The sequence below is a fragment of the Electrophorus electricus genome, chromosome 15 (genome assembly GCF_013358815.1).
Source record: "Electrophorus electricus isolate fEleEle1 chromosome 15, fEleEle1.pri, whole genome shotgun sequence".
Lineage (NCBI taxonomy): Eukaryota > Metazoa > Chordata > Actinopteri > Gymnotiformes > Gymnotidae > Electrophorus > Electrophorus electricus.
In genome coordinates, this window is record NC_049549.1 from 14,046,904 (window position 1) to 14,071,966 (window position 25,063).

At 47.0% G+C, this 25,063-nt stretch overlaps 1 protein-coding gene across 1 annotated transcript in view; it reads right to left on the bottom strand.

Annotated features, from left to right (window-relative positions):
• Positions 1-3,462: 3,462 nt before the first annotated feature.
• rtn4rl1b (reticulon 4 receptor-like 1b) overlaps positions 3,463-25,063 on the bottom strand; it is a 106,669-nt gene continuing 85,068 nt past the window's right edge. The window contains exons 2-3 of the mRNA XM_026997665.2: positions 4,754-5,205; positions 3,463-4,594 (exon numbers count right to left, since the gene is read on the bottom strand). Of these exons, the coding sequence (XP_026853466.2) occupies positions 3,617-4,594; positions 4,754-5,205 (1,430 nt within the window). The 3' untranslated portion in view covers positions 3,463-3,616. The remainder of the gene's footprint in view (positions 4,595-4,753; positions 5,206-25,063) is intronic.

Genomic DNA, 25,063 nt, shown 5'->3' on the forward strand with positions numbered 1-25,063 from the left:
AATCCCACTTAAGAAGGATGATTGTGTGAGTGTTTGGGGAAGCAGATATGTACCCCTCTGTGTGGACCAAATGTCACTGTGATGGAAACATTTATGGGGTGGCAAGATTCCATGAGGCTTTACGAGAAAACAGAGAGAGCTAAGAGATTTCTACTTGGTTACTAAAATTAGTGTGTGTGTGTGTGTGTGTGTGTTTGTGTGTGTGCGCGCTGTGCGCACATGTAAAACACATACATAGGGCTTCTATAAATCATCTGAGACGCACCAGGCATATTTACGAGAAGGTTGGGGCAAACCTGTAGGTATCCAAGGTTATTATTATGATTATAAATGGGTAAGTGTAAATTCAATTTCCTCTTACCCTCTCCTTCTAACTATGATGGGAATTGATCCCCACATTAATGTGTAATTTCGTTCCTCCAAAACTATGGAAAAAGCTAGTTTTCACTACGGCAGAGGATGGACACAGAATTGCATTTAAGTTGATGGAGCATGAGAGAGGATGTGAAGGTTTTTCTTTAGGGGCAGGGCTGGGGGATCGCTCATGAACAAGAATTCCCCATTTCAATGATAGTATTTTTGGCCAGTTTTGTGGGTGGCAGTGCTATTGAGTTCTTCGTATATTCCAAGGGCTCTCTAGAGTCTCTCTCCCTATCTCTTTTGTGTGTGTAAAAGTGAAAATCACACAGCACAGATACTGGGATAATTCCATTTGTGGAGAGCCAGCAGTGACTGATATGGAGAGCAGAACACAGACTGACGGGGAGGCAAAGAAGGGAAAAGCCAAGCTTGCTTACAAGGGTGAATCCTTGTGGAAGGAGAATGGAAGGAGAAAAGGTTCCAGTATTCCCCTTTCTCCATTTAATCAAGTGTCCTGCTGTCTAAATGTATTACAATAAAATGCTGCCAAACAATTTTTAACATAAGAAGATATAGATTTTAATATCTTTATAAATTTCTTTTTTGTATTGTCTTCTGAGAACAATTTGATAAACCATCAAATAACTGGGATGGCGAGAAACGGGAGATAGAGGACACTGGAGTTTGGGTTGTGCAGTGCCTTTGAAAATGGTGCCTAAAGCATATAAGAAAAAAAAAACAGTTAACGAAAGAAAATCAAAAGGAAAAATTCAGAAGAAACACACTCCTCTGTTTGAGCGGTGAAAAAACCCTGTTGTCCCCAAGGTCATTCATTCATGATTTTGTCACGGTGCTGATTATTATCGCAAGTCCCTCTGCCGGCTGACGATACAGTTCACAGGTCTACTCTTTTTTTTTTTTTTTTTTTTTTTTTTTTTTTTTTTTTTTACAACGACCATCTCAGTACAGGAGCAACAATTTCTGTCAATTCCCCAGACCTTTAACCAGTGAGTGAATATCCCTCCACAGCAGTCTCTCTGTCCCAAACAGATGCGTTTGTCTTTCTCCTGCACCCCAGCGTGCATTGTTTAGAAATCAGCAGTCAAACAAGCAGTCATAAGCCTCCAAAAGGTCTTTTTTTTGGCCATGGTGAATTGAAAATAAATCGTTATACTTCATCACAAGTTACTTGAAGGAGCATTGTTTTTGTTTTTGTTTTTGTTTTGTTTTTTGTTTGTATTTTCCTTATCTTGTCTGGTGTTATTGAACAGTTGATTTCACAGGCCGCTAGGGGTGGAGGGTGTCTGTGTTGTTGATGGAGGGTTCAGACAGAGGGCTGTAAGTAAAAATGAGTTCACCTCAATTTGACCCCTGTCCCCTCAGGGCACTTCCTGTTTTCATGCCCTTGTTAGTAGGTCATCTCTAGTTCCCAGCCCAGCCAAATCAAACAAACACAGAAGACAATAAATGAATACAACTTTTTTAGGATTTTCATAGCTTTTTATCCTGGACACACACACACACTCATTTTCTCTCTCTCTCTCTCTCTCTCTCTCTCTCTCTCTCTCTCTCACTCACACACACACACACACCCACACACGCACACATACACACACATAACATACACACACAGTTGTTGAAGCAAATGAGTCACAGTTGCTTCTCTAAACAATAATAGCAGCTCTTTGTCATAGGCCTTATAATGGGCTTTCCAAAAAAAAAATCCAAACATAGAGGGGTGAATGACAAACGAGCCTTTTACTAACTCACATTAGCAAAACAAAACATGGGAAATGAAATGCTGAAATCGTATGGACAGAGGTGCACGCAACAGCAGCCAGTGTGCTTTTGTATAGGCCAGTCAGGTTGAGAGTTCTGTTTTGAATAGATTCACTGTGGAACAGTCTAAGCAGGCTCTAGCCTGATTAGTTACTCCCAAGGTGATAGGTAGTAAGACATTTCAGATAGACCTCGACAGATATTTAAAAGGAGATATTTGGCAACATGTTAATGTCATAAAACCAAGAGAAGGATGATCATTTTTTAAGTAAATTGATTCATATTTGTTTCCTCTATTTGAGTTTTGAAACTGAAAAAAACTAATACATGGTGTCTCTCAGGCCTGACGGTCTTATTTTTCACCTGTGTTGGGGAGTAACAGAATATGACATTAGTTTTGTACATGTAACCTACACAAAAATGCAAACTGTAAACCATTACTCTTACAAACAAATACAAGATTTTGACATTTGTGTAAGTTATTGGAAATGTAAAAAGATTGGGTGATTATGTATAGGACTACATTCAAATATTTTACTAGGAAATTCCTTTCATGGGAGGAATTCCTTATATTGCCTTCATGAAAAAACTTGGTACAAACATGATCTAATTAAAAATGCTATTCCAAGAACAGTGGTGATGATAAGGATGACCTATGGCAGAAAAGCTTTCAATGGCTGGACGTACAAACAACACTTCACTTTTTACATCAATATATGGCCACTTATTATAAGAATTTAAATGTAAAGAAAAATAATCTGAGTACGTTAATAAGACTTAAGCATGTACTTACTTAAGCATTTTTAATAGGTAATGTCATGTTCCTTTTACATACCTTTTTTGTCAACTATCACAAATATTAGTGACCTAGCTGACAGTGACCCAGTCAAAAGTACATGGAAATGTCAACAGTGGCAGTGCAAGCATGTTTACTTTGCAGTTCTCTACTTTTTCTTAGTTGTTTCCCCTCCATATCCTCCACCCTTCTGCCCTCCCCCTCCATACTTACATCCCTCTGCCCTCTCCCTTCACATCCTCCACTCCTCTCTCTCTCTCTCTCTCTCTCTCTCTCTCTCTCTCTCCATATCCTCCACCTTTCACTCTCTCTAAATATCCCAATATCCTCCACCCTTCTAATCTCTCCAACTTGTGAGTCTTTAGCATATGATGTTGTTCAGTCATGTGTATCTATTTCAGGGTCTAAATGGCAAAGCTCCCTACACAGTATTTCACACACATTATCAACCACACACACACACACACACACACACACACACACACACACACACATACAAACAAACACACACACACACACACACACACACACACACACACACACATACATACACACACATACAAACAAACACACACACACACACACACAAGGACACACGTAAAGAGGCCTTGAGAGTCTGGAGCTAGAGTGGATCTGAGGACTGCATTGTTTACATGTGGTTGTAATGTATCAGCACAGGCTTCAGCGTAGAACCAATCCAGTGCTTAGCAGCACAAGAAGTCCCACCATAATGGAGACCGGGAGGAGGGCCCTCCTCAGGTTCCCCCTGTTGGAGGCTTGCTGGACCCCACTGGGAGGACGCACAGAGGTCCGGGGCGTGCATTTGTGCTTTCTCCGCGTGACTGAGCTGTCGGGGGATGTAGGGTCATATTTCCCAGTGAAATCGGGCGAAGAGTATTCCTTGTCGGCCATTTCCTTGGACGTGTGCACCTCATTGGGCTCTTTCGCTTTGCCGCTCCGGGTCCGCTGACGCGTGCAGTTCCGTGAGCGGCCGGGCCTCTGCGGGGTCACGACATCCGGTGTGGCCTCTGGTTCCTGCGCCCCATTAATGGCAGGGGGTGGTTGGGGCAGGGGCACAGGTGAGAACTGCTCAGCGATGTGGGGGTGGTGCGGCTGAGCCGGTGGAGGCTGAGCGGGTTGGGGCTCTTGCTTCAGTGACACCTTGTCTGTCCCAGGCCACGACTTGGCCCTGCTCTGGTGCAGGGACTCGGACCCTGAGCAGTTGGGGAAGTCCTCTTTCTTCACCTGTTTCAGGTCCTTGCCGGCCAGTTCGGGTGGTGCCACACAACCCACAGAGGACGTGGAGCCACGGAAGCGTTTGAGCCAGTCCCACAGGGACAGGGCCTTGCAGTCGCACTCCCACGGGTTGTCGTTGAGGCGCAGGTACTCCAAAGCGCCCAGTGTGGCTAGGCACTCGCCGGCCAGCTCCACCAGGGAGTTGTTGAACAGGTAGAGAGTGGTGAGGCGCTTTAGGTCGTGAAAGGCCAGGCGGTCCACCCACTGCAGCTGGTTGTGGTGCAGCAGCAGTCTGTCCAGAGCACGCAGACCCCGGAAGGTGTTCTGGTGGAGGCTCCACAAGCGGTTGCCATGAAGAAACAGGTGGCTCAGGTTGTGTAGGTCCACAAAGATGTCATCCTGCAGGTACTCCAAGTGGTTGTCCTTCAGAGACACAGAGGAACATACATACAGTACATAAAGTACATACATACACTACACACACACACACACACACACATATATATATATATATATATATATATATATAACAGAGTCACACACATACATCTATCTCGCACTGTAATTGAAAGATAACCTTACTTGCAGATACAAGTACTGCAGATTGCGAAGGCCCTGGAAGATGTTGTTAGGCAGTTCATTCAAGCCACAGCGGTACAGGTGCAGGGCGTGGAGCCGTCCGAGCCCATGGAAGGTCTCCGGGGACAAGCTGCGCAGGTATCGGTTGTCTCCCAGGTCCAGTTCCTCCAGTAGTGTGAAGCCTTGAAAGGTGGAGGGTTCGATGTAGGTGATGTTGTTGGAGTAGATCCACAGCGTGACTGTGGTGGAGCTGAAGTGGCCCCGCAGTAGCCGGTGGATCTTGTTGTTCTGGAGGAAGATGCGCTCGCTGTGTGGTGGAATACCCTCGGGGACGGACAGGAAATTGTGGGCCTGGCAGCTGACGGTGCTGGGGGCTGAGTAGCAGATGCAGTGGCGTGGGCAGGACCAGGACAGCTCCAACCCCCAGAGCACCAGTAGGAACTCGAGCCCACAGCCTGCAGACAGACAGATGCACACACACACAAATATTAGGCACTCCTGTTAACACAAATATCTAATCGGCACATGGCAGCAACTTGGTGCATTTAGACATGACGACCTGCTGAAGTTCAACTCGAGCATCAGAACGGGGTAGAAGGGTGATTTAAGTGACACTGAACATGGCTTGGATATGTACTAGACGGGCTGGTCTGAGTATTTGGAAACTGATGATCTGCTTGGATTTTCACACCCAACCATCTCTAGCGTTTACAGAGGATAGTCTGAAAAAGAAAATATCCAGTGAGCAGCAGTTCATTCTGTGAAAATGCATTGTTGATGCCAGAGGTCAGAGGAGAAGGGCCAGGCTGATTCAAGCTGATAGAAAGGCAACAGTAAATCAATTAACCACTCATTACAACAGAGGTATGCAGAAGAGCGTCTCTCAATGCACGACACGTCGAACCTGGAAGCAGATGGGCTGCAGCAGCAGAAGACCACAGCAGATGCCACTCCTGTCAGCTAAGAGCAGGCAACTGAGGCGACAGTTTTCATGGGCTCACCAAAATGGGTCAATAGAACGGAAAAACATTGCCTGGTCTCGATTTCTGCTGCGACATTCAAATGGTAGGGTGAGAGTTTGGCATAAACAACATGAAAACAAGGATCCATCCTGCCTTGTGTCAACGGGTCAGGTTGGTGGTGGTGGTGTAATGGTGAGGAGGATATTTTCTTGACACACTATGGGCCCTAAAATTGGGCCCCTCAGTCGAGCATCATTCAAACACCACAGCCTAGTTGAGTATTGCTGCTGACCACGTCCATCCCTTTATGACCACAGTGTATACATCTTCTGATGGCTACTTCCAGCAGGATAACGTGCCATGTCACAAAGCCCAAATCATCTCAAACTGGTTTCTTGCACATGACAATGAGTCCACTGGCCTCCACAGTCACCAGATCTCAATCTAATAGATCGCCTTTTGGATGTGGTGGAATGTGAGATTCTCATCATGGATGTGCAGGTGGCAAATCTGCAGAAACTCTGATACGAACATCTCAATATGGACCAAAGTATATGTGTTGGAATCTTGTTGTATCTATGCCATGAAGAATTAAGGCTGTTCCAAAGCAAAAGGGGGACCAACCCGGTACAGGCATATGAGGAAGGTGTACCTAATAAAGTGGCCGGTGAGAGTGTGTGTGTGTGTGTGTGTGTGTGTGTGTGTGTGTGTGTGTGTGTGTGTGTGTGTGTGTGTGTGTGTACGTGTGTACGTGTGTGTGTGTGTATAGAGGAAAAGAAAGCACAGGCACATACATTTATACATAATGAGTAATGGTTAAACATTATTTTAGAAAAGAATACTATAGCATAAAATGAAAACGGCGACAGGGTCTGACCAGCAGAGGGGCTCAGCATATGCACCACAGTTGACACGGGGCTATAGGAAACGCTAAGTAGTTGGCCAAAGAAAGATATACAGCAGGGGGCAGCGAATAGTCTGTCCAGGGTATTAATGCTAGAAAGCTAAATGATGATGAATAGCTCAAATGAGCAGCAAACCTGTTGGTAGATACAGATGATCATTTGACCATGGTGATGTGTGCCTTTGGGATGCTTGTTAACAGTGTGTACACCGCAGTCCTCTGCTGTGTGCAGGCCTGGGTGACAAATGAGGAGTAAAATGAGCTATTCCAAATCTGTCAGAAGCTATGTGCTGGGAAATAACTGCTATTGACCAACAGAACCATAAGACAGTAAGCTAGATGCGTGGTATTTCACTTTCACTTATTTTACAGGCCACCTGCTATGAATGTCTATCAGATTTGTCTTCTGCTGTAACCTAAGAACTTAGAGCCTCTAAATGGCCTTACAGATGCTTAGTTAAAGCTAATTTAAGCCTAAAGGGCCTACTGTTCCCTACTGTTTTCCTACTGGTTTTTGCCATGCTTGAAGCTATTTTGCAATGCTTATCCGACAGGTTTTTAAAAAGGATATAAAAGGAGCTATTTTTACATCATATGAGACTTGCTTGTCAAGAAGTTTCTTCCTTTTTCTCCAGAAATGTTATTCTAAACTTCATCCCTGTCATTCACTCAAAATCGATTTGTTCGCTACCTCATAGCATCACTCTAATCCTTCAGGTTTCTGCATGTGAAAAGCAAGAGTAGGGAATTACATGCTTACGAGGAGACAAGCAGATATTTATTGGAACATTTTTTTTCTCGCCCAGATGTGGCTAAGCTGTGACATTCACACGCAGACTGTGTTGACCTTTAATGATAATTCCCTGGGCGCTTGATGACAGCTCTTGAGCTGTGTGTGCGTGCAGGAGCCTCGCTCCTAGAGTGCCCATGTAATCCTGTTTGTCCAAACACTGCTCCACAAAGAAACATGCCCTTCCTCTCTGCCATTCCTCCACTCCTCCACCCCAACACCCAAACCACAGGCTTCTATCTACAGTTGGCCAGGGAGCAGTGCATGGCTGGTAAACACTGTGGAGGTAAGATGGGCATTTTCCACAAATCCTCTGAGATCTCTGTAAACAGGTAGTCTAATGGCTCCTAGCTGGATGTCATAAATGGGAATGGAAGCACGGAGCAGAAAAGGATCCATCCCACAGAGCACAGGAAAAACTAACACACCTCCTTTATGGGGAGACCACCACTATCTCTGCGCTCAATCAGGCTGCAGTACGATGCTGGCTTGCACGCAAATTCTACCAGGCGAGTGTGGAATAATAAAGCAAACAGCACTGTGGCATTGTGGAGCCATAAACAAACAGCACTGAGACTTCTAATTCCAGCAAGAGTTAGGAGAAACACTATGTCTAAAAAAGCTTGGTCATGTACGATGTAAACTGATCTCATGGCTTTTCCTCTTCCTTCATGTCTTTCCCACACGTGAGAACATCTTGATGTCTTCCATTCTGCCATTCGAGTTGATCGTGTGCTGATCGTGTGCTGAGCATGACGCCAGTTCTGAATGGAAGGAAAATACATGCTGGATGGACCGTGGGAAGATGAGTCTTGGGTGAAGGTCAATTCAGCATGGCCTGGCAACGTGACACAGTGCTGTGCGAGTTCCCTCATCCTCCTGACATCTGCCGAGCTCACCTCGCATTGGTCAACTCACGTCGCAGTTCTCTTGCTGCACTCCTCATTCTGCCTTTTGTACACGTGTTTTTATTAACAGATCCAAATGCGTGCCTGTCCTTTAACTCGATGCGAGAATCTCCCTCTAGCTCTAGCGTGCCACTGTTTGTTTTTGCTGCATGGGTGTCTTTAATCAAATTAGGTTCTACTTTCTCACTTGTAGATGGGATCAGCGCTAGATAGCACTGATGGATAGATAAACACCCAGCACACAGTCTTACCCTATTTGCTAACCTTTGTCAGAACTGCTCCAGTTTTCTCTCTCACTAACCCATCACCTGCTTTAAGTGGGAGCTGCTGGCTGGGTTTGGCTGTGGTGCGGCGACTGAGTGACAGACACTCTCCTTCTCCATCCGCTCCGCCCTGGAGGGGAAAACTACCTCCAGAGGCCTGCTGCTTCACACCTGTCCACCACAAGGCCCCTGGAGCCCAGTGCTCCTGCTGCAATTTACACCCCTCTGCATCTCCGGGCGTTAGCAGGGCCAGGGGGAGCCAGAGCTGGTGAAAGGAGATATATTTAACGGCATGCCAAAATGCATCGGGCAGACACCTGGTTACAGCTAACGGTGATAAATCAGGGAGAGGGGACATGAGGGTAGTGGGCTGCTATGAGACAAAAATGGAAAATGCGGAGGTGTATTATCATATTGTTTGCTCACACGCGGAACCTGTCATTGACTGGAATCACCGAGGTGGCTCGGGACCGCGTCATAGCATCCCCAAGACAGCCCCCCCCCCAAGCCCTTCAGTGCCAATAATGCTGATTTGAATTCTCGAAAAAAAAGATGGATTTTTGCCAAAGGAACAGTGAAGGTGTCATTCCCACCCCACTCCCTCCCTCTTCCGCCCCACCTTTCCCCTTATCTGTCTGCCTATGACGAATGCAGTGGAGAGCTCGTTACAGGGAGGATGATTAAACAGCCTGTCCATGGGCCTGACGTTTGCCCCGCTGACCCCGAGGCCACTGGGCCTTTTCATGCTTTGCAGTCAGCAAGTGCAAAATAACTAAATAAAGGCATAAAATAGAGTGGCATTGGTCCCCAGACAGACAGTGGAAAGTCAGTCTGCTGAATATCAATGAAGCATAGTTCACACTAAATTTGCCCTCATGAATAACACATCGTTGCTAATAGGAGAGAAGCGGTCCTTCTGTCTCTCGGCATGGCTCTGTCCACCATTACACTGGACAAACTCAATTTCCTGTGTCTCTCTAAGGACCCAGATAAGCGTGCTAGTGTATGATGCGTCACTTATGTGGCCCCTAAATAACATGCCTTCAATTACGAGGTGGTCACAATGATGTACACACACACACACACACACACACACAGCCTTGATTAATCTGACTTGTGTTTGCATCAACAGGTTGTTGGAATATTGTCAGTCTGACATGCCTTGAGCTGATCTGAAGAATTTTAGCTAGAGCTTAGGAAATATCTGTAAACATAGCAGGCCTAGTAATGTAATCTTAGTAAATTTAAGTAAATATCAGTCTGAAGAATTCTTTGCTGAATCAATATTTACATTATAAGGAGAGTAAAGAAATGGCTCGTTTCCACCCAAAGCTTTTATGAAAAACAAACATGCATTATCAAGCACGCTTATTATGAGCTGAACAAAAATCAACCCAATATGTGAACTTCTGATCCCACAGTGCACACAAGACAAATGCTGAGCGAGGAGATGCCGATTAAACGTCATGACGACGATGCAGGTACACCCAGAGCTGGACACAACGCGAGGCCACGCTGCCTCAGGGCCAGTCATGCTCGTCCTCTGCCCCATCACTTCAGCGCTAAACCTGGCCTCTTCTCCGCGAATCAGTAATCTGAACGTCTCTTCTATAGCCTGCCATGCCTGCAGACACCCCATTCGGCACTTAGTGTACTCTGTACATTTAGTTACAATATTGACCGATTATCCAACAGCTTCTCACAGCCACCAAAGAGGGACATCGATCCAAAAAACCCCAGTCAGCCTGATCAGCATTGGCACGGAGCACTTGGTGGTGACACCATCTCCTGTCTGCTTTTTTCCCCATTTCCCCATTTAGGATCCAAGTTAGGTTTGATTTCTTCAAACACGCGAGCAGCAGATGTAGATCTCCTAAAAACCTGACGACAGCGGTAATTTGGAGCCATCGGAGTCATCCCTGACACAAGCCGGTGGAGTCCTGCAGTGATGGTGTATTTACCTGGTGCGCGAGACAGCATATCAGCTACAGTGTCTCACCTTTGTTTCAACTCCTCGTGGTCAGTAGTGATTTGCCGAAGGGAGACATGAGTGCCGTGCTATATCCTGCGCACGAAAAAATCAACAAAGGCTCCTGGGAAGAGAGACTATAGATGTAACTGCTAAAGGGAACTAGCTATGTTTACGTCTTATTTCATTTACCAGCGTGTGAGGCTGAATATGGGGCTCAGCTCACCACTGAGTTCTGGCGAGTTTGTCATCGTTTATTTTAATTCACCTAGATGTATCCTTAACACCTCTATTGGGACAGTAAGCAACCGTTATTCTTAGTTAAAGGCAGACATCACGGAGGGAAAGTAAACACGCTGGAAGTGGTAGAGGTACAGTAAACGTCTGAAATGGAAGCAAATGTATACTGTGTTTAGTGGTTCGTGTGAATCTTCTTGCTCTCTCTTGCTATCTTGCATCGATATCGCTGGTAATAAGCTGTGACAGGCTGGCTGTTGGCTCTGAGCCAAAGCATGCGCTCTGAAAACCTTTCTCACTTTTCTGCCACTACTCTGTTAATAACTTAGTAGCATATGTCTTGTCTAGTGCTGTGCGAACCACACATTCGTGTGAACACTCATCATTATTTTCTGATCAGGCCAAACGATGTCATATTATTCCAAAAGGCAGCGAGAGCTGATGCTTATGCTGTAAGATGGAGAACAGAAAGGGATGTACGAATCGCATGCCCAAAACGCTGGTGCTGAGAATGGCCCGAAAAGGTCCTTGCACGTGGGCAAGGTATTGAAACTTGTATCATTGGAAGCGGAGCATGTGGCAGATGTGATAACGTGGAGTGTGACGTGGTTTGGGCCCTTCTACCAGCCGGTCCCAATCACACCTGAACCATCCCTCACCGGACCACCCATACCGCAGGCATGAATACAGGGAGCAGTGGCCAGGCACCGGTTGGGAACCTGTCCCCCTGCCAAGCGCTGTGTCCAGCCTAAGTGGATTGGGTCTTTCATTACTGACTAAGTTGTTTGTCCCTTCTCGTCTTGTTACCGCTGTTTGACAACGAGCGCCTCTGGCAAGGTAGACTAATGTGTCCGCTAAGCCAATGGAATTGATTAAAATGCAGGTTTTGAGGCTCACTAGCGTGTTTGAGGGCGGTGGGTGTGCAGCACATGGAGGAAAAGCCAATAAGGTGACAACTGATCGCCTCATAAGCGCCTGGTGCACACGCGTCACTCCCAACCTCCGCTGATGGGGCTCGCGCCACAAATGCATCCCCCGAAAACACACCCAAACACACACACACACACACACACACACACAAAGAAGGGGTGGATTCTGAAAAAGTGACAGCAGCAGAGGAGTTAAAACCAGCCAGACTAAGCAGGCCACAGCCACTGGGAGCATGTTAAGAATACAGAGAGATGTCTGAAGAGGGGCAGTGCACACAAACAAATCCAGTTTGCTACTGGAGGAGGATTTACGGGGCGAGGCAGGGACTGGGGTCAGAGACGGCGGCTGACAGCCAACGAGCCCTGAGATGTTTAATACTTGTGTTTTTCATTTAAATGTGAGGAATATGTCAGTTCTGTTTAACTGCATGCAGGTCATGTTTTTGATGTTTGTTGGGACTGTAGTCTGGCAGTTGGAAAGTAGAGGCAAGGTGTGCAGACACACCGGGAGCAGTCTGTCCCAAGCACTTCCTCCTTCAGCCAGGGCCAGGTACTGCTCGGACTTATGGGCTGTCCATTACAGGCCCCACAGGAACGGCTCCATATTCGCCCTTTTGTATGGAACAAGCCACATATCTTTGCAGATTCGCCTGGTCCTTGCGAATAATATTCCAGTGGATTGTGTCCAGCAGGTTCAACATGTTGTCAAGTGCAATGAAGGAGCTTTAATACACTCTGGCCCTGATTCAGCCACTACAGAAAAGACCTGTTACTCACACCTGTCCTTTCAGTTTGCCTGATTTGTAATAACTGTGAATCCTTCTTTAACAAGCTGTTGCACATTAAAACTTCACTGTGCGGGCTGTGGCAGAACACCAAGTGCCTCATTCGTTAATTACAAGAATCTCCGGAGAATATCTGTAATTCAGTGCTGCCACCAGTTCGTCTCCCTCCCTGTAATCGCTTCAGTTCGATCCCAGTCGACGGCGGCGGCGGATTTGAATGCCGGGTGCTATGCTCGGGGCGTGTTCGAAATACGGCTAATCCTTCTACTGCATCTGATCCAAATTTAAAGCCCGAGCAGTCCTAGGCGATCATCCAATACAGGTCCACTATGGCGAATCATCAAGTAGAGCTCAGGTTGTAATTCTGGAGGCTGAGGGCGCTCGCCGCGTGAGCTGTGGGGAAAAGCTTTTTTGTGATGAATGATTTAGGGGGTGAACGCGCGCGTCTCTCGCCCAGGGCTTGCCTGTGTGCCCCGCTGTCCTCCTCCTGATCGTGGTGCCGACACGGCTCACGCGGCTCACACGCCTTTCTGCTGGCATCCTTCAAGAAACCCTGGAGCCGCCGCGAACAAAGAACTCTTGCCTCACACGTGTGCATGCGAGCAGCACCCGTCCCACATACTAACCACTCTTGTGGCCCAGATTTGGAAGAGATCAATGATTTAAGAGGCTTTTTTTATCGCATGCCTAAAAAGTCCTGAAAAATCCTGTAAGAAAAGCATGCATGCACGCACGCACACACACACAGAGCGGTGAGTGCTTTGACCTACTGAGTTATAAGAGCATCATTTTTGGTTGAAGCAAGGCAGGAAAACACAATAGCAGCTGATTAGAGACCAGAGTGGAGGAGCCGACTAACAGACCGGCCTGTGCCGCCATTACTGCTCTTACAGAGCAGATCCGTGCTGACGGGCGACCCGCAGGGAGGAAACCTCTCCACCGCCACTTTGACCCACACACTGCCCAGGTAGCAATCACCGCAGCCGCAAACAGCCCACACACAGACGTCCGCCATGTATATGCCCACGTGGCCCGGAGCGCTCGTGGTTCCCTTTCACAGGCCCAACCTTGGACACCTTTAATCACATATACCCACATTCATACGCTTAGAATGCATTGACTTCAGGGCGCTTTTTGCAGACAGTAGCGTGAGCACATATAGGTGTAATGACTCACGCGCTGAGCCTAGAAACTGTTCTGAGATCAGGATTAGGAGTGCAGCAGGCAAAGCCGCGGTTTCCCGCTGGAGACGGACATGCAGGTGGCGAGGGGTACTGTAACCGTAGGGAAGTAATCTCTTTCCATTAAGTGCACCTTCTCAGACCTCTTTCCATTGATCCTGGTTTAATGTCAAGTCATTAACTGTACAGCCTGCGATAATGAAGTCCTCACACACTCTGCAGGGCCAGTCCTACACCTCTTTAGCCCGGGAAATATGCAGCGGGCGGCAGGCAAACCCCTTCCTCTAAACCCGGGGGCCACTGAGTCCTTCCTGCTACACAAGTCCATCCTGCCAGCCTGCTCTTCTCTTCCCTTGCAGTGGCGCCTCTGTCGGCTCCTGTGCGTCCATCCCTATTCCAGCGGATTCCCGTTTCACCCTGCAGTTGCAAAAGTAGAAGAAGGTGGTGTCTTGCCTTTCCTTCGCGCTCCACGGCTCTCCTTGGACCTGTCTGTCTCTCTCGCTCTCTGACCGACTTCCCTTGTGTGGATGCTAACTGTTCTGCTGCCCAGCTCTCCAAATCCGGTCACATACTGTCTAAAGCAACCTCTCCATCCGTCCCCTGAGCTCAGTCTTATTATACACTTTAATTACAGGGTGATATATACTTCTTTCATTCACAAATGCTTTCAATCTATCTTTACAAGTGTCTCTCTACCCTCTATCTTGTATTTCTTAGGAGATCTTTCTCTACGGCTCTCTCTTTATCTCAACACCCTCGCTCTCTCTCCCCTCCCTCTTCTTTTATACTGCTCTCTCTCTCTCTCTGTCCTTCTTTCTCTCTCATTCTTTCCTGCTACGTGATATGGCGGCCATCCGTGAGCCCCGGCTCCGCTTGTTTACGAGCGGATGGCAAACCCACGAGCCTCGGCTGGATAAAACACAGTGAGCACGCAGGCCTGATTAAAGCAAAGCCAGTCTGGACTTCAGAGATAGTACTGCAGCTTACGGGATTCACTGTTCCTGCTCGAGCAGCCCAACGCTCAGCTGCAACTTCAAAGTCTTCTACCAGCCACTTTTCAAAACGTGCATTCAATCAGGTTAATTTCTTTTATAGTTCTGATACTTAGGCCCAGTTTATCCATGAAACAGGATCTAAGGCTCATGACACTACATTTGAAAATACCGAGCTGTCACTTCGTAACAAAAGGGGAATGGATCAGCGCGACACAACGTGTCCTATCTGTCTTTTTTAATGTCCCTTTTTCTAGAACGGCTTCTGTACAAATATGGCAGGAAACATAGTTTTGGGGAACGTACGCATTTCTTTTGCCCAAGCATTCTGCTTGAGGCTGAATATTCCCTCTTTCATGGGTCTTAGGGTTCCCGTGCACTCATCACAACTTTGTTAAAACTTCATAGTCCAGATTTGTTTTGTCAGCAGAATGAGGAGGGAAGTTCTGTGGCAAAATTTCCTCTGCTGTCCACTGCTCCGAAAGAAGTCGCGCAAATGGCAGCAGCAGCATGAGCGATTAAAAGCCAATGTGTCCCACTTTTCCTTCCTGTGCTGCCTCAATTCCCTTTGTGGCAGGAGTGGCGTTATATTGATGAGACACTGTCATTTTAGAGTGACAAAACAGCGAACCGAGCAAAGTTGGAGAAAAAGGTTTGTGCTCTTACATAGACAGAACTTGTCAGTGCATGTCACAACCTCCAATGGGTAACTTAAAACAATAGTCAAACAGAGACAGATGAAGGAAGGCGTGTGAAGATAATGTCTGGGTTTGCAGTGCCACACAAAGCTCCTTCAGATATGGATTCAGTCCATTAACGAGTGCAGACGCCTTGCGCGTCTCCCGACCCGGGACCATTATCTTCACGCCTCCCTGCCTGAGCCACTCTCGAGAATGACGCTGGGCTCGTTTGCCTCTCCTTAAGCTCCAGGTGAAGAAAACCCCAAACCATGCAAGTTCCTCCACATCATGAGCTGAAATGGCACTCCCGTAGGGCTCACTGAAGGCTCGGTCAGGTCTCAGTGGTCCTGCAGCAGATGTGGGGAGGGAGGGAGGGAGGGAGGGAGGGAGGGAGGGAGAGAGAGAGAGAGAGAGAGAGAGAGAGAGAGAGAGAGAGAGAGAGAGAGAGAGAGAGAGTGTGTGTGTGGTGATGGGAGGTGAAGGACTGAGGATGACAGGAAAATAAATGCAGGACAGCTGGTCATGCAAATCCCTCACCTACCAAGACTGGCAAAAAGCCTACCAGATGTGAGAACACCATAGAATACCCAATACAGGCTTTCAGGGGTTAGCCATTGGGGTTGGCCAATGGCTAAGTCTCTGCTCTCTAATGTTCAGTGAGAGGTGGCAGCCTAAGATTGTTTTCCTGTTAAAATGGTACAAGGGAAGTAATTGATCTCTTGGGTCTCCCCAGTTCAGAACACTTTAAGGTCCTTTGATTTTCAATCAATATTTCCATTGGCTCATTAACTTTAACAACAATTATCCAAGCTCTGCTCCCTTACTGATCCCTTCCCACATAAAGGGGTTAAGCAATTGGGAAGAGTAGTGCATGGTGCTGGAGCATAGGGTCTTAATTTGTGCCTAAAGTTCACTGGGGCACTAAACAGCCAGGTACTAGAAAATGGAGATTTGGAGTTTAAAAGAGTCCCACGTCATGCTGTATACATAGACAACGTGGGAGTGGAACTAGAGAGTGTATTATGTGGGTGTGGCCAAGAGGGGGCGCTCTCCATAGCGCGAAACAGCCACTCAGCTGAGAGCTTATTGCTCTTCTCGCAGTGCATTCCACTGACTGCACCTGTGTTTGAAGGCGCAGCTGTAAGAGGAGAACCGTCCTTCCTGCACAGTGCAGAGAGGAAAATGACTTTTCGCTCATTGTTCTGGGACTAATGGGAGCTGGAAGTGTGAGAAATTGAGACGGCGGAGGAGGAGAAAAAAAGCCAGGTAGACACTTTTTTCGGTGGAGACGAAGAATCTGCTGCTAAATGACCCCCCCCCCCCCCACCTCCCATTGACTTCCTCTCGCTGTTTCTTTGACAAACTTTTTAGTGCTCTGATGGGAATTCATTCAGCAGACTGCTCCAGTTAAAAATGACAAAACAAAAAATTGGAAGCATATTTTTCATGTGGCAGGACAGTGCAACCCTGCTCGTGAGCGCCATCGCACCGATAAACCATGGTGGCCTCCTAGTGTGTGAGCCATGCTCAAATTGCCCTTTGTGGCACAAGTGTGCCTGGGCAGGTGTTCTGGGTAAACACCCCAAATTATTGTAGTGTGAAATATCAAAGCTTCTCTTTTATTTCTTTACATCATGGACGACAAAACAAATGTTACCGGGCGAAGCTGTGTGCTAAGCCTGGAAGCCCCCAGGATGTCCTACCCCCACCACAAGCAGCTAATCAGCATCCAGCTCCGCGTCTCCTGCTCAGGCTGCGGAGGGACACGTGGGTGGGGGCTCCGGGGCTGTTAAAATATTGTGTAGCCATCCACGCCTGGCTCTGCACCGCGTGATGGAAGCTCATTGTAGCCCTGCCTGAGCTTTCATTAGGGGGGTGTGTGTGTGTGTTGATGTTTGTGAGAATGTACTGGTGTGAGGCTGATGCAGCAGGACGTCCATGAAACAAAAGATACACATCCAGAACGTCACACGAGGAGCTTGATCTAAATATGTAAAAAAAAAAAAAATGTCGTCAGAAAATGGGACCAAACAGAATCAAACTTGCACCTAAACCACACAGATCCTTTAGGTGAATTTCCATTAACAACGCAATTTGCTTCGCTTTAAACACTCGGCGGGCATAAAGGCGTTGCACTTTCCAGTGACTGCAGATTCAGCAACTGCACATTTTTTAAACTGTGGAGTCAGATCCATCCCGACCGCCCCGGTGTAAAAATGGACGGCACGGCTTGACTGCTGAAGTCCCCGTGTATGGCCCCTGCATGTCAAGCACTGCTTGCTCATCGCGAGGCATCGTGTGAAGGCCTGTGTGCCTGTGGCGCTTTAAGAGTGCAGAGCTGAGAATGTACACCGAAGATCACAAGCTAAGATCCAGGTGAGGAAAGTGCCCTTCCCTCCAAAACTGGGCTTGCTGATGTGACTGCAGATATTGGCAGATGCTTTTAAAACAAAAACAGATTAAGGCTCTGTCCCTCTGTTTCTACTTTTGCAAATGGGGTGCTAAGAGTTGAACACAGCCCCAACGCTGACCCCGTAAGATGAGTCTCACATTAGTCACCCTTGTTGACAGTGCCTGATAATTCCACAGACCCTGGAGCTCTTCGTGGCGTAGAGTGATGAATCCCTCTAAGCAGCTGAAAACGGTGAAAGGTTTCCACTATTCCACTAGCTGAGTATGGACTGAGTAAGCGGATGTGAAAGGAGAATCATATGAATGTAATCACCAGAGGACACGCTAGTCCATCCTCTGATATCATCACTTAAATACTTTGATGGCACTTAAACAGCAGTCCAGCTGGAAAACGGCATCCGCATTGCTGTGTCCTTTGAAAAGAGATTTGTCATAAAGCAGATTAATGTGCGATCTAGGGAATCTGAAATAACCCACTAGTCAGACCAAATACATTTTTAGTTCTCTTTCTTTCTTTCTTCCTTCTCTCACTCCCCCCCCTCTCTCTCTCTCTCTCTCTCTCTCTCTCGCCCACGTCACTCACTCTTTCTCTTTATCTCCTTGTCGCTGTCATTGCTGCCGAAGATTCCCCACTCCTTAATTAGAGGTAATTGCCTGTTTTGCCCCGTTATGTCGATGTTTTCGTGCGTTTGGTTTCATTTTAGATTGCTGCGGTGAATGATTCCCCGTGCTTTCCTGCAAGAGCTGTAATAATTATGGTAATTTTCGCTGCCGGTTAAATGCAGGGAAGCACGGCCCAGCTTTTAATAGAGCATGTGCAACAGCATGGATGTGCAAAACTAACACCGTGGGGGTTGCACAGCGTTTTCGATTACCGCTGCAAAGTGAACACGAGAGGACGAGAGAGAACGTATTAATTTGATGTCCAGACTTCATCCCTTCAGCCTTAGCACATAAACATGTTTGTCTGTTTAACTACAAATGTTTCTCTAATCCATTAACACCAGAGTCAGCGTCTGCTTGTATGTGTTTGCATCTGTTTGTCTGTGATTATGTGTGTTCGTGTGTGTTTGTGTGCACTCGAGCGAAGAACCTCATTTGGGAGCGGCTCGAGCCGAGTGTCTGCATTACTGCAGACTCCAGAAGGCACAGCAGAGGTGGCCATGCATCTTTATAGCACCAGCCGTGTACCCCTGATGAGCCACACTACTGTAGCCACATGAGCCACTCTACTGTAGACCTAATTTTCAGTAAATATGAACTGCAGCCACTGGCCAGTGGAGTGTGGGTAGAGAGGGGCTTGGACTACCACGTACCGTGGCCCTCTGGGGACAGTGTAACAGAATGTGAATTTGGAGGTGGGCCAAGAATTTCCAGGCTCCCTGTGCATTTGTTATATAGATGTTCTATACAATTTAAATTGGTAACTCCATCTACCTTGTACTGCAAGAACATACTGGAATGTTAAGAGGAGGAAACAAATTCATAAATATTACACCATCCTAAAACATCATCACCATTTAGAAGTTGTTAAAAATTGTTAAAAGTTTCACTTGACACTGACTGTAGTTTGACCTTCAGAAAAGGGATAAATAAACAAATATGAAAGAAAAAAGTGAAAAGCGCTCCTTAAGTGTGCGCAGTGCGTCAGGGTTGACGGGCTGGTAGGCGTGGGCCATGCCCTGCTGTCAGCGGTGCAGTCTGGCCGAACCTGAGAACGCACCTGGCTGGTTGGTGCAGCACGGCTGCCTTTAACCAGCTCCAGCGATCTGGGCGTAATGAGATCCCGGCACACTGCCTCCACTGGCCTGGCATCATTATTGCCGGCATCGAGAGGCAGCAGGAGTTCTACACTCCCACTGTCTGGCTGCATGGCCTGTGCTCACAGCTCACTGACAGCTGGCCTTCACGCCCACACACACACACGCACACACACGCAAATAAAATGCACATGTATACTCTCACACACGCACACAACCGACACCCACACACCCATACCCAGCCACGCACATACAAAAACTCACACATGAACTAGTGAACAGGCTCCATCGCTGTGCAGCACAGCCCGCTGCGCCCTGCACACCCACACGCCGAGACGCTTCCGAATTTGAGCACCCCAAGCTTGAGCTGGAACAGGGAGTGAGGAATCGAGTCAAGCTGGTGAGGAAGCGCAACTCATTCGCTCGCCGCGAACACACATCCTCCACATGGTTACCCACGCACGCCGCCTATGAGAGACACTCCAGTTTATGTAAATGTTCCTTCATTCGCTCGCCGTTTTGTCTCGTGGTCCCATGCAGTGGCATTACTGCGTGACATCATGCAGAATTCCAGAGAGAAGCCTTCCTGGGTCACATGATGATCCGTGCTGATGATTAATGTGACTCGTATGTCTTCCCAATAGCTTTCACAACCCATTTCACACTATAGACTCCTGCCCCTGGGTGTAATATCACAAACAGGGGTCAGAGAAAGGAGCTGTATATAATACAGAGTTGCATGGCATGGAAGCTCTCACCTAAACAAGCCCCTTCTGGTGTTGGGGTGAGCTTGTGATTTGGGCCTGTTTTGCTTGTAGTAATTTGACATTTATTGGTCTCTGATCCTACAGTCATCTAGCTGTTGCGACATGGCAGACAAGAGCTCATTATATCACACCTCTATTTAGTCTCACACTCACACACACTCACACACACACACACACACTCACACACACACATATACACACACACACACTCACACACACACACACACACACACACTCACACTCACACACACACACACACACACACGCGCGTGCACCTTAGTGGCAGACTATGTGTGAGCATGTATAGGATCCCCCCAGTGGTCTGGCTGGGACTGCGAGCATATGTCTATCACAAAGAGGCTGCAACATTCACACCTCACCCCTAACACACACTCTCTCTCTCTCTCTCTCTCTCTCTCTCTCTCTCTGTCTCTCTCTCTCTCTCTCTCTCTCTCTCTCTCTCTCTCTCTCTCTCTCTTTCACACACACATATACTCACACATTGTGTCTGTGCTTACAACAGCACAGTCACCTTTGAACACTGTTCTAATTAATCCACTTCTTCATTATTCCTCATACTGCACTCTGACACAGATTCCAGAACAGGTGTTCAAAGATGTCCATAATGTTTCCCACGCACACTTCATCACTGGTGTGTCGGCACCGTGGCACTGACTACGCTGCTCTTGCTGGGTGCAGGAGGGTAGAAATGTTACAGGCTTCCTTTCTCGTCACCATCAAATCAAATCTAATGAACACATCATTCCAAAATGAAGGAAGGAGGAGGGCTGTGAGTCAGAGGCCAACAAGAATAAAGCGGCTTATTTCTTTAGTTAGTTGCCTGCGTGGTTTTCTCCATTTGGTTTTTCGTTTCGCAGCTCTGTTGTTTCATAAACACAGCCCGCCCAACTGTGGGAGACGGGTATCAGCTGCTCTACAGAGACGTGGTACCTGTGTGTGTGTGTGGGAGAGAGAACTGGAAAAAACATCACAGGCAGAAACATGGATCAATACACACACACACACACAAGCTCGTTTACTTCTGCCAAACCACTCCATGAGCACCACGGTGTTTAGCGCATGTAGGTCACCTTTCACCATTACATCCAGAGAGGAAAGGTACACAACATTAAAGAGTACATGCGCTTCTCTTCAGTAGCATCAGTGGGATTCCCACAAATCCCTTCAACACTTTCATTTTCCAACGGTCCTAACACTGTATTGCACAGAGGGATAAATAAACCTGAATTGGGCTCAGGGCGCTCAGGGAAGACTCAAAACTCATACCACCCCTCGCTCTCCTCGAGAAACTGATTATCAGACATTCCGCACCTGAAGGGAAGACACTCAGGGCTAGCCCTCACACAACTTATTCTGGTCAGGCTAAATGTGCGTTTACACGAAAAGATAAATAATGGCACGTCGTACACCGATAAAGTCTTCTGAAAGTATCTTCTGAACATGGCTTGATGCACAGGTGTAGTCCCTGCCCTGTAAAAGGCTTGTCCACGAGGCACTGTGAGCAGTAGAATGGATGTGTTGGCCAAGGATGTTTTAACGCATGTGGGTGTTTGTTTTAACGCATGTGGGTGCTTGTTTTAATTTGTTTTAAATGGTGTGTTTGGTGGATACGCAAAATGTGGTGTATGGTGTTACTGAGGGTTAAAAGGCATCAATTACACCATATGACCCTCCCTGACTTTATCTTTCTCTTCCTCTCTCTCTCTCTCTCTCTCTCTCTCTCTCTCTCTCTCTCTCTCCCTAGCAGCCTGTCATGTGTCTGTGGCCCACAGCCCTGCTACATCCAGCTGTGATTGCCTCTCCATGGCTTCCGCTTTTTCTCCATCTCCTGTCTTGCCCCCCCCCCCCCCCCCATGTTTAAGAGGAAAGACTTCAGCAAGTCAGAAGATGAAAATGTGTGAGAACAAAAGAAAAAGAAAGAGGGACAGTGAGAACCAGGGTACTGGGGGGCCTTGCAGGGAGGCAGCGGGCACAGCGTGTCCCTCCTGCCTCCTCGCAGCCGTTCTTGGAGGTAAAACCACAGGAGACTTCCTGGAAATGGCTACAGACTTCACTTTTAAATTCAGCCACTGATTATGGAACACTCGCAAAAGGCACATCCAAGTACTCCGTACAAGACAAGAAGCAGGTTTGAAACAGAACTAGAAAAATATTCTCCTCCCGATAGCATCATTGCATAACCGCACAGCATAAAAACAGAGTACAAGCGTGCCTGGTGCACTATTATGTGCACTCTGTCGGGAGTTCTGGTTATTTCAAATTCCCCTTCACCTTGATGAAGTATGAACGTCGTTCTGTTTGTTTTTTACTCCTGTTTTTCATCTCGGAATTGGTTTTTTTTTTTTTGGTTTTTTTTTTGTTGAACATCTGCAGTGTTTGGTAGTTAACGCACATCCTGCTATTTCGGTCCAGCATCTGTGCCATAACATATTGAGTATCTGGATGATTCTGAAAGTTGAGGATTCTGGCGTGAGATCTGTTGGTATGTCAAGTTCAGCCATAAAAACATTCTTTGCCATCTCATGGTGGAGCACCTGTGCAGCAGTTTTCCCGGCATGGCGTCCATCTCAGTGGCACAGAGGCGGACCGACGCCCCCTACTGGCGGACCCGCCTCGCGTTTGGGAAGCAGGGAGGGTGGTGCCTCGTCAAAGGGCCTGGTGCACAGATCACACAGCCCTGGCTCTCGCAGGAGAGAGACGGGACCAGTGGCTGTGGATTTTGGGCCCTGGGTTTCCAGTAGAAGTAAGCCCTTCAGTGCGGTTGAGCAGAGCCAACGCCACCTGTCAGAGGCAGCCAGGGGGGTCACTCTGCTCTGGGGGAGGCTGGGAGTGGAAGTGTATGTATAGTGTAAGTGTAGTGGGGGGGTTGGCACGCTCAGCCATGCACAGCATGACACAGCAGAGGGGTGTGTGTGTGTGTGTGTGTGTGTGTGTGTGTGTGTGTTGCTTTTATAAGCATGTTTTTAAGGGAAAGCTTTGGACTGCTCTTCTACACAGGTATTCTGGGCTGGCTGATGTGCCTGAGGATTAGTACCTGTCTGTTTCACCAGCTCAGATCAAGCTCAGACTGGCTGTGCTCACACGCACTCTCTCTCTCTCTCTCTCTCTCTCTGTCTCTCTGTCTCTCTCTCTCTCTCTCTCTCTCATGCTTACTTGCTTTTGTTTTTCTTTCTTTCTCCCTCCTTACACTGTCATCAGTGCCTACACACAACTTAGAAACTAAACAAGTTGAGAATATCTTAAAAATAGGCCACCAAAGCATTACCCTGTATTTTCTGCTAGGTCTGGACATCTTGGATAAAAAGCCACATTGGTATGCTGTTGCAGCTTGCTTCTCAAGAGGAACCAAGGTTTCTGCTGCGAGGCCGCTGGCGTGTGGAGTCAGTAATGAAGGGGTGGTATTTATGCACTTTTTGGACAGCATCATTTTTTTGATCTTGCCTACAGTGTCCTATTTTGTTTGCAAATGGCAAATCAGAATTGGAATTTTTAATTAGATTGGCTGATGAAGGACGAGATTCTGAAGCACCAAAGATACCTGGTCTAGAGTCACAGTGTGTGGGGCTGTCATGTATACCAGTGTGCCCCTACACTGATATTAGCCCTCCCTGTCGGGAAAGCAGCTGCTTACACTGGCGATTTGCTAAAGTAACAGAAATGAAAGGTACCGTGACAAGGCACTTTTGCAAGAAAACGTTTGCAAACCCTTTGAAATTGCCTAAATTTCTACTTGAACGGCACCCAAAAAAGTGATCTTGTCATCATTTAAGTCAATTTGATGGTATCGTTTAACAGCGCACATTTTGTTCTACAAGCATTCTTCATTCTTCAGAAAATGGTTTAAACAATGAGGGTCATTTATGTGAAGAGGGAATCAACCAAGATAGCAACTAGTGTCACTTCCTTCATCGGCAATCAGCCTTACACAGCAGATATGAGAGATTTTGACGTATTGCAAATCAATCTGGGGCTGAACACAGTGCTTCACATCATGCCACATCATTTATTGATCCCAGAGCGATCAATTAAAGTGAACAGTTAAAGTGATCAGGTGGAATCCGTTTTTATATGCAGTTTGTCTCATCGGTCCATGGAATACAGCTCCAGGAGTGAAATGGGACGTGTGATCTTTAGCCAACCTGAGTTTCCTGGTATCCTCTCAGTGCATTCTCCTCTGGGTTAGTGCCTTTTCAGGGTAGACTCATGAACACAGATGTTTTCAAATGTCTGCATTTCCTAAGATGCTACCCTGGAGATGTCACTTGTTTGAGGTTTCTAGGGCATGCACATGCACTGATCTTGGTAGGACACCCATTCTTAGGCAGAGGAGAGAAAAGGCAGAATTTCTTCGATCTGCAAGCTATGTGCCTGACTGTAGACTAATGGAATCCCTGTCTTCATAAATCCTTTTGCAACTATACGTTGTCTTATTTGCTACAACTGTTTTTTTCTTCTGTGGTCCTTTGAGCTCTTTTGAGCAATACTACATACTACACATCCTGCAACAGAATTTGGCTGGAAACCAAAATAAGCTAAACCAAATGTTGGGTTTGGTGTGTGTGTGTGTGTGTGTGCGCGTGCGTGAGTAGTCTTTTTAACAGGCCCATAACATCTCTTTTTTTTCTAGAGATACATTTATATACATTTAAAATGAGTGACTGAGTTTTTCAACAATATCTTTAATAAAGATTTGACAGTGTAAGCTGTTATGTTTGTGTGTGTGTGTGTGTGTGTACTTTATTTATTGCTACGA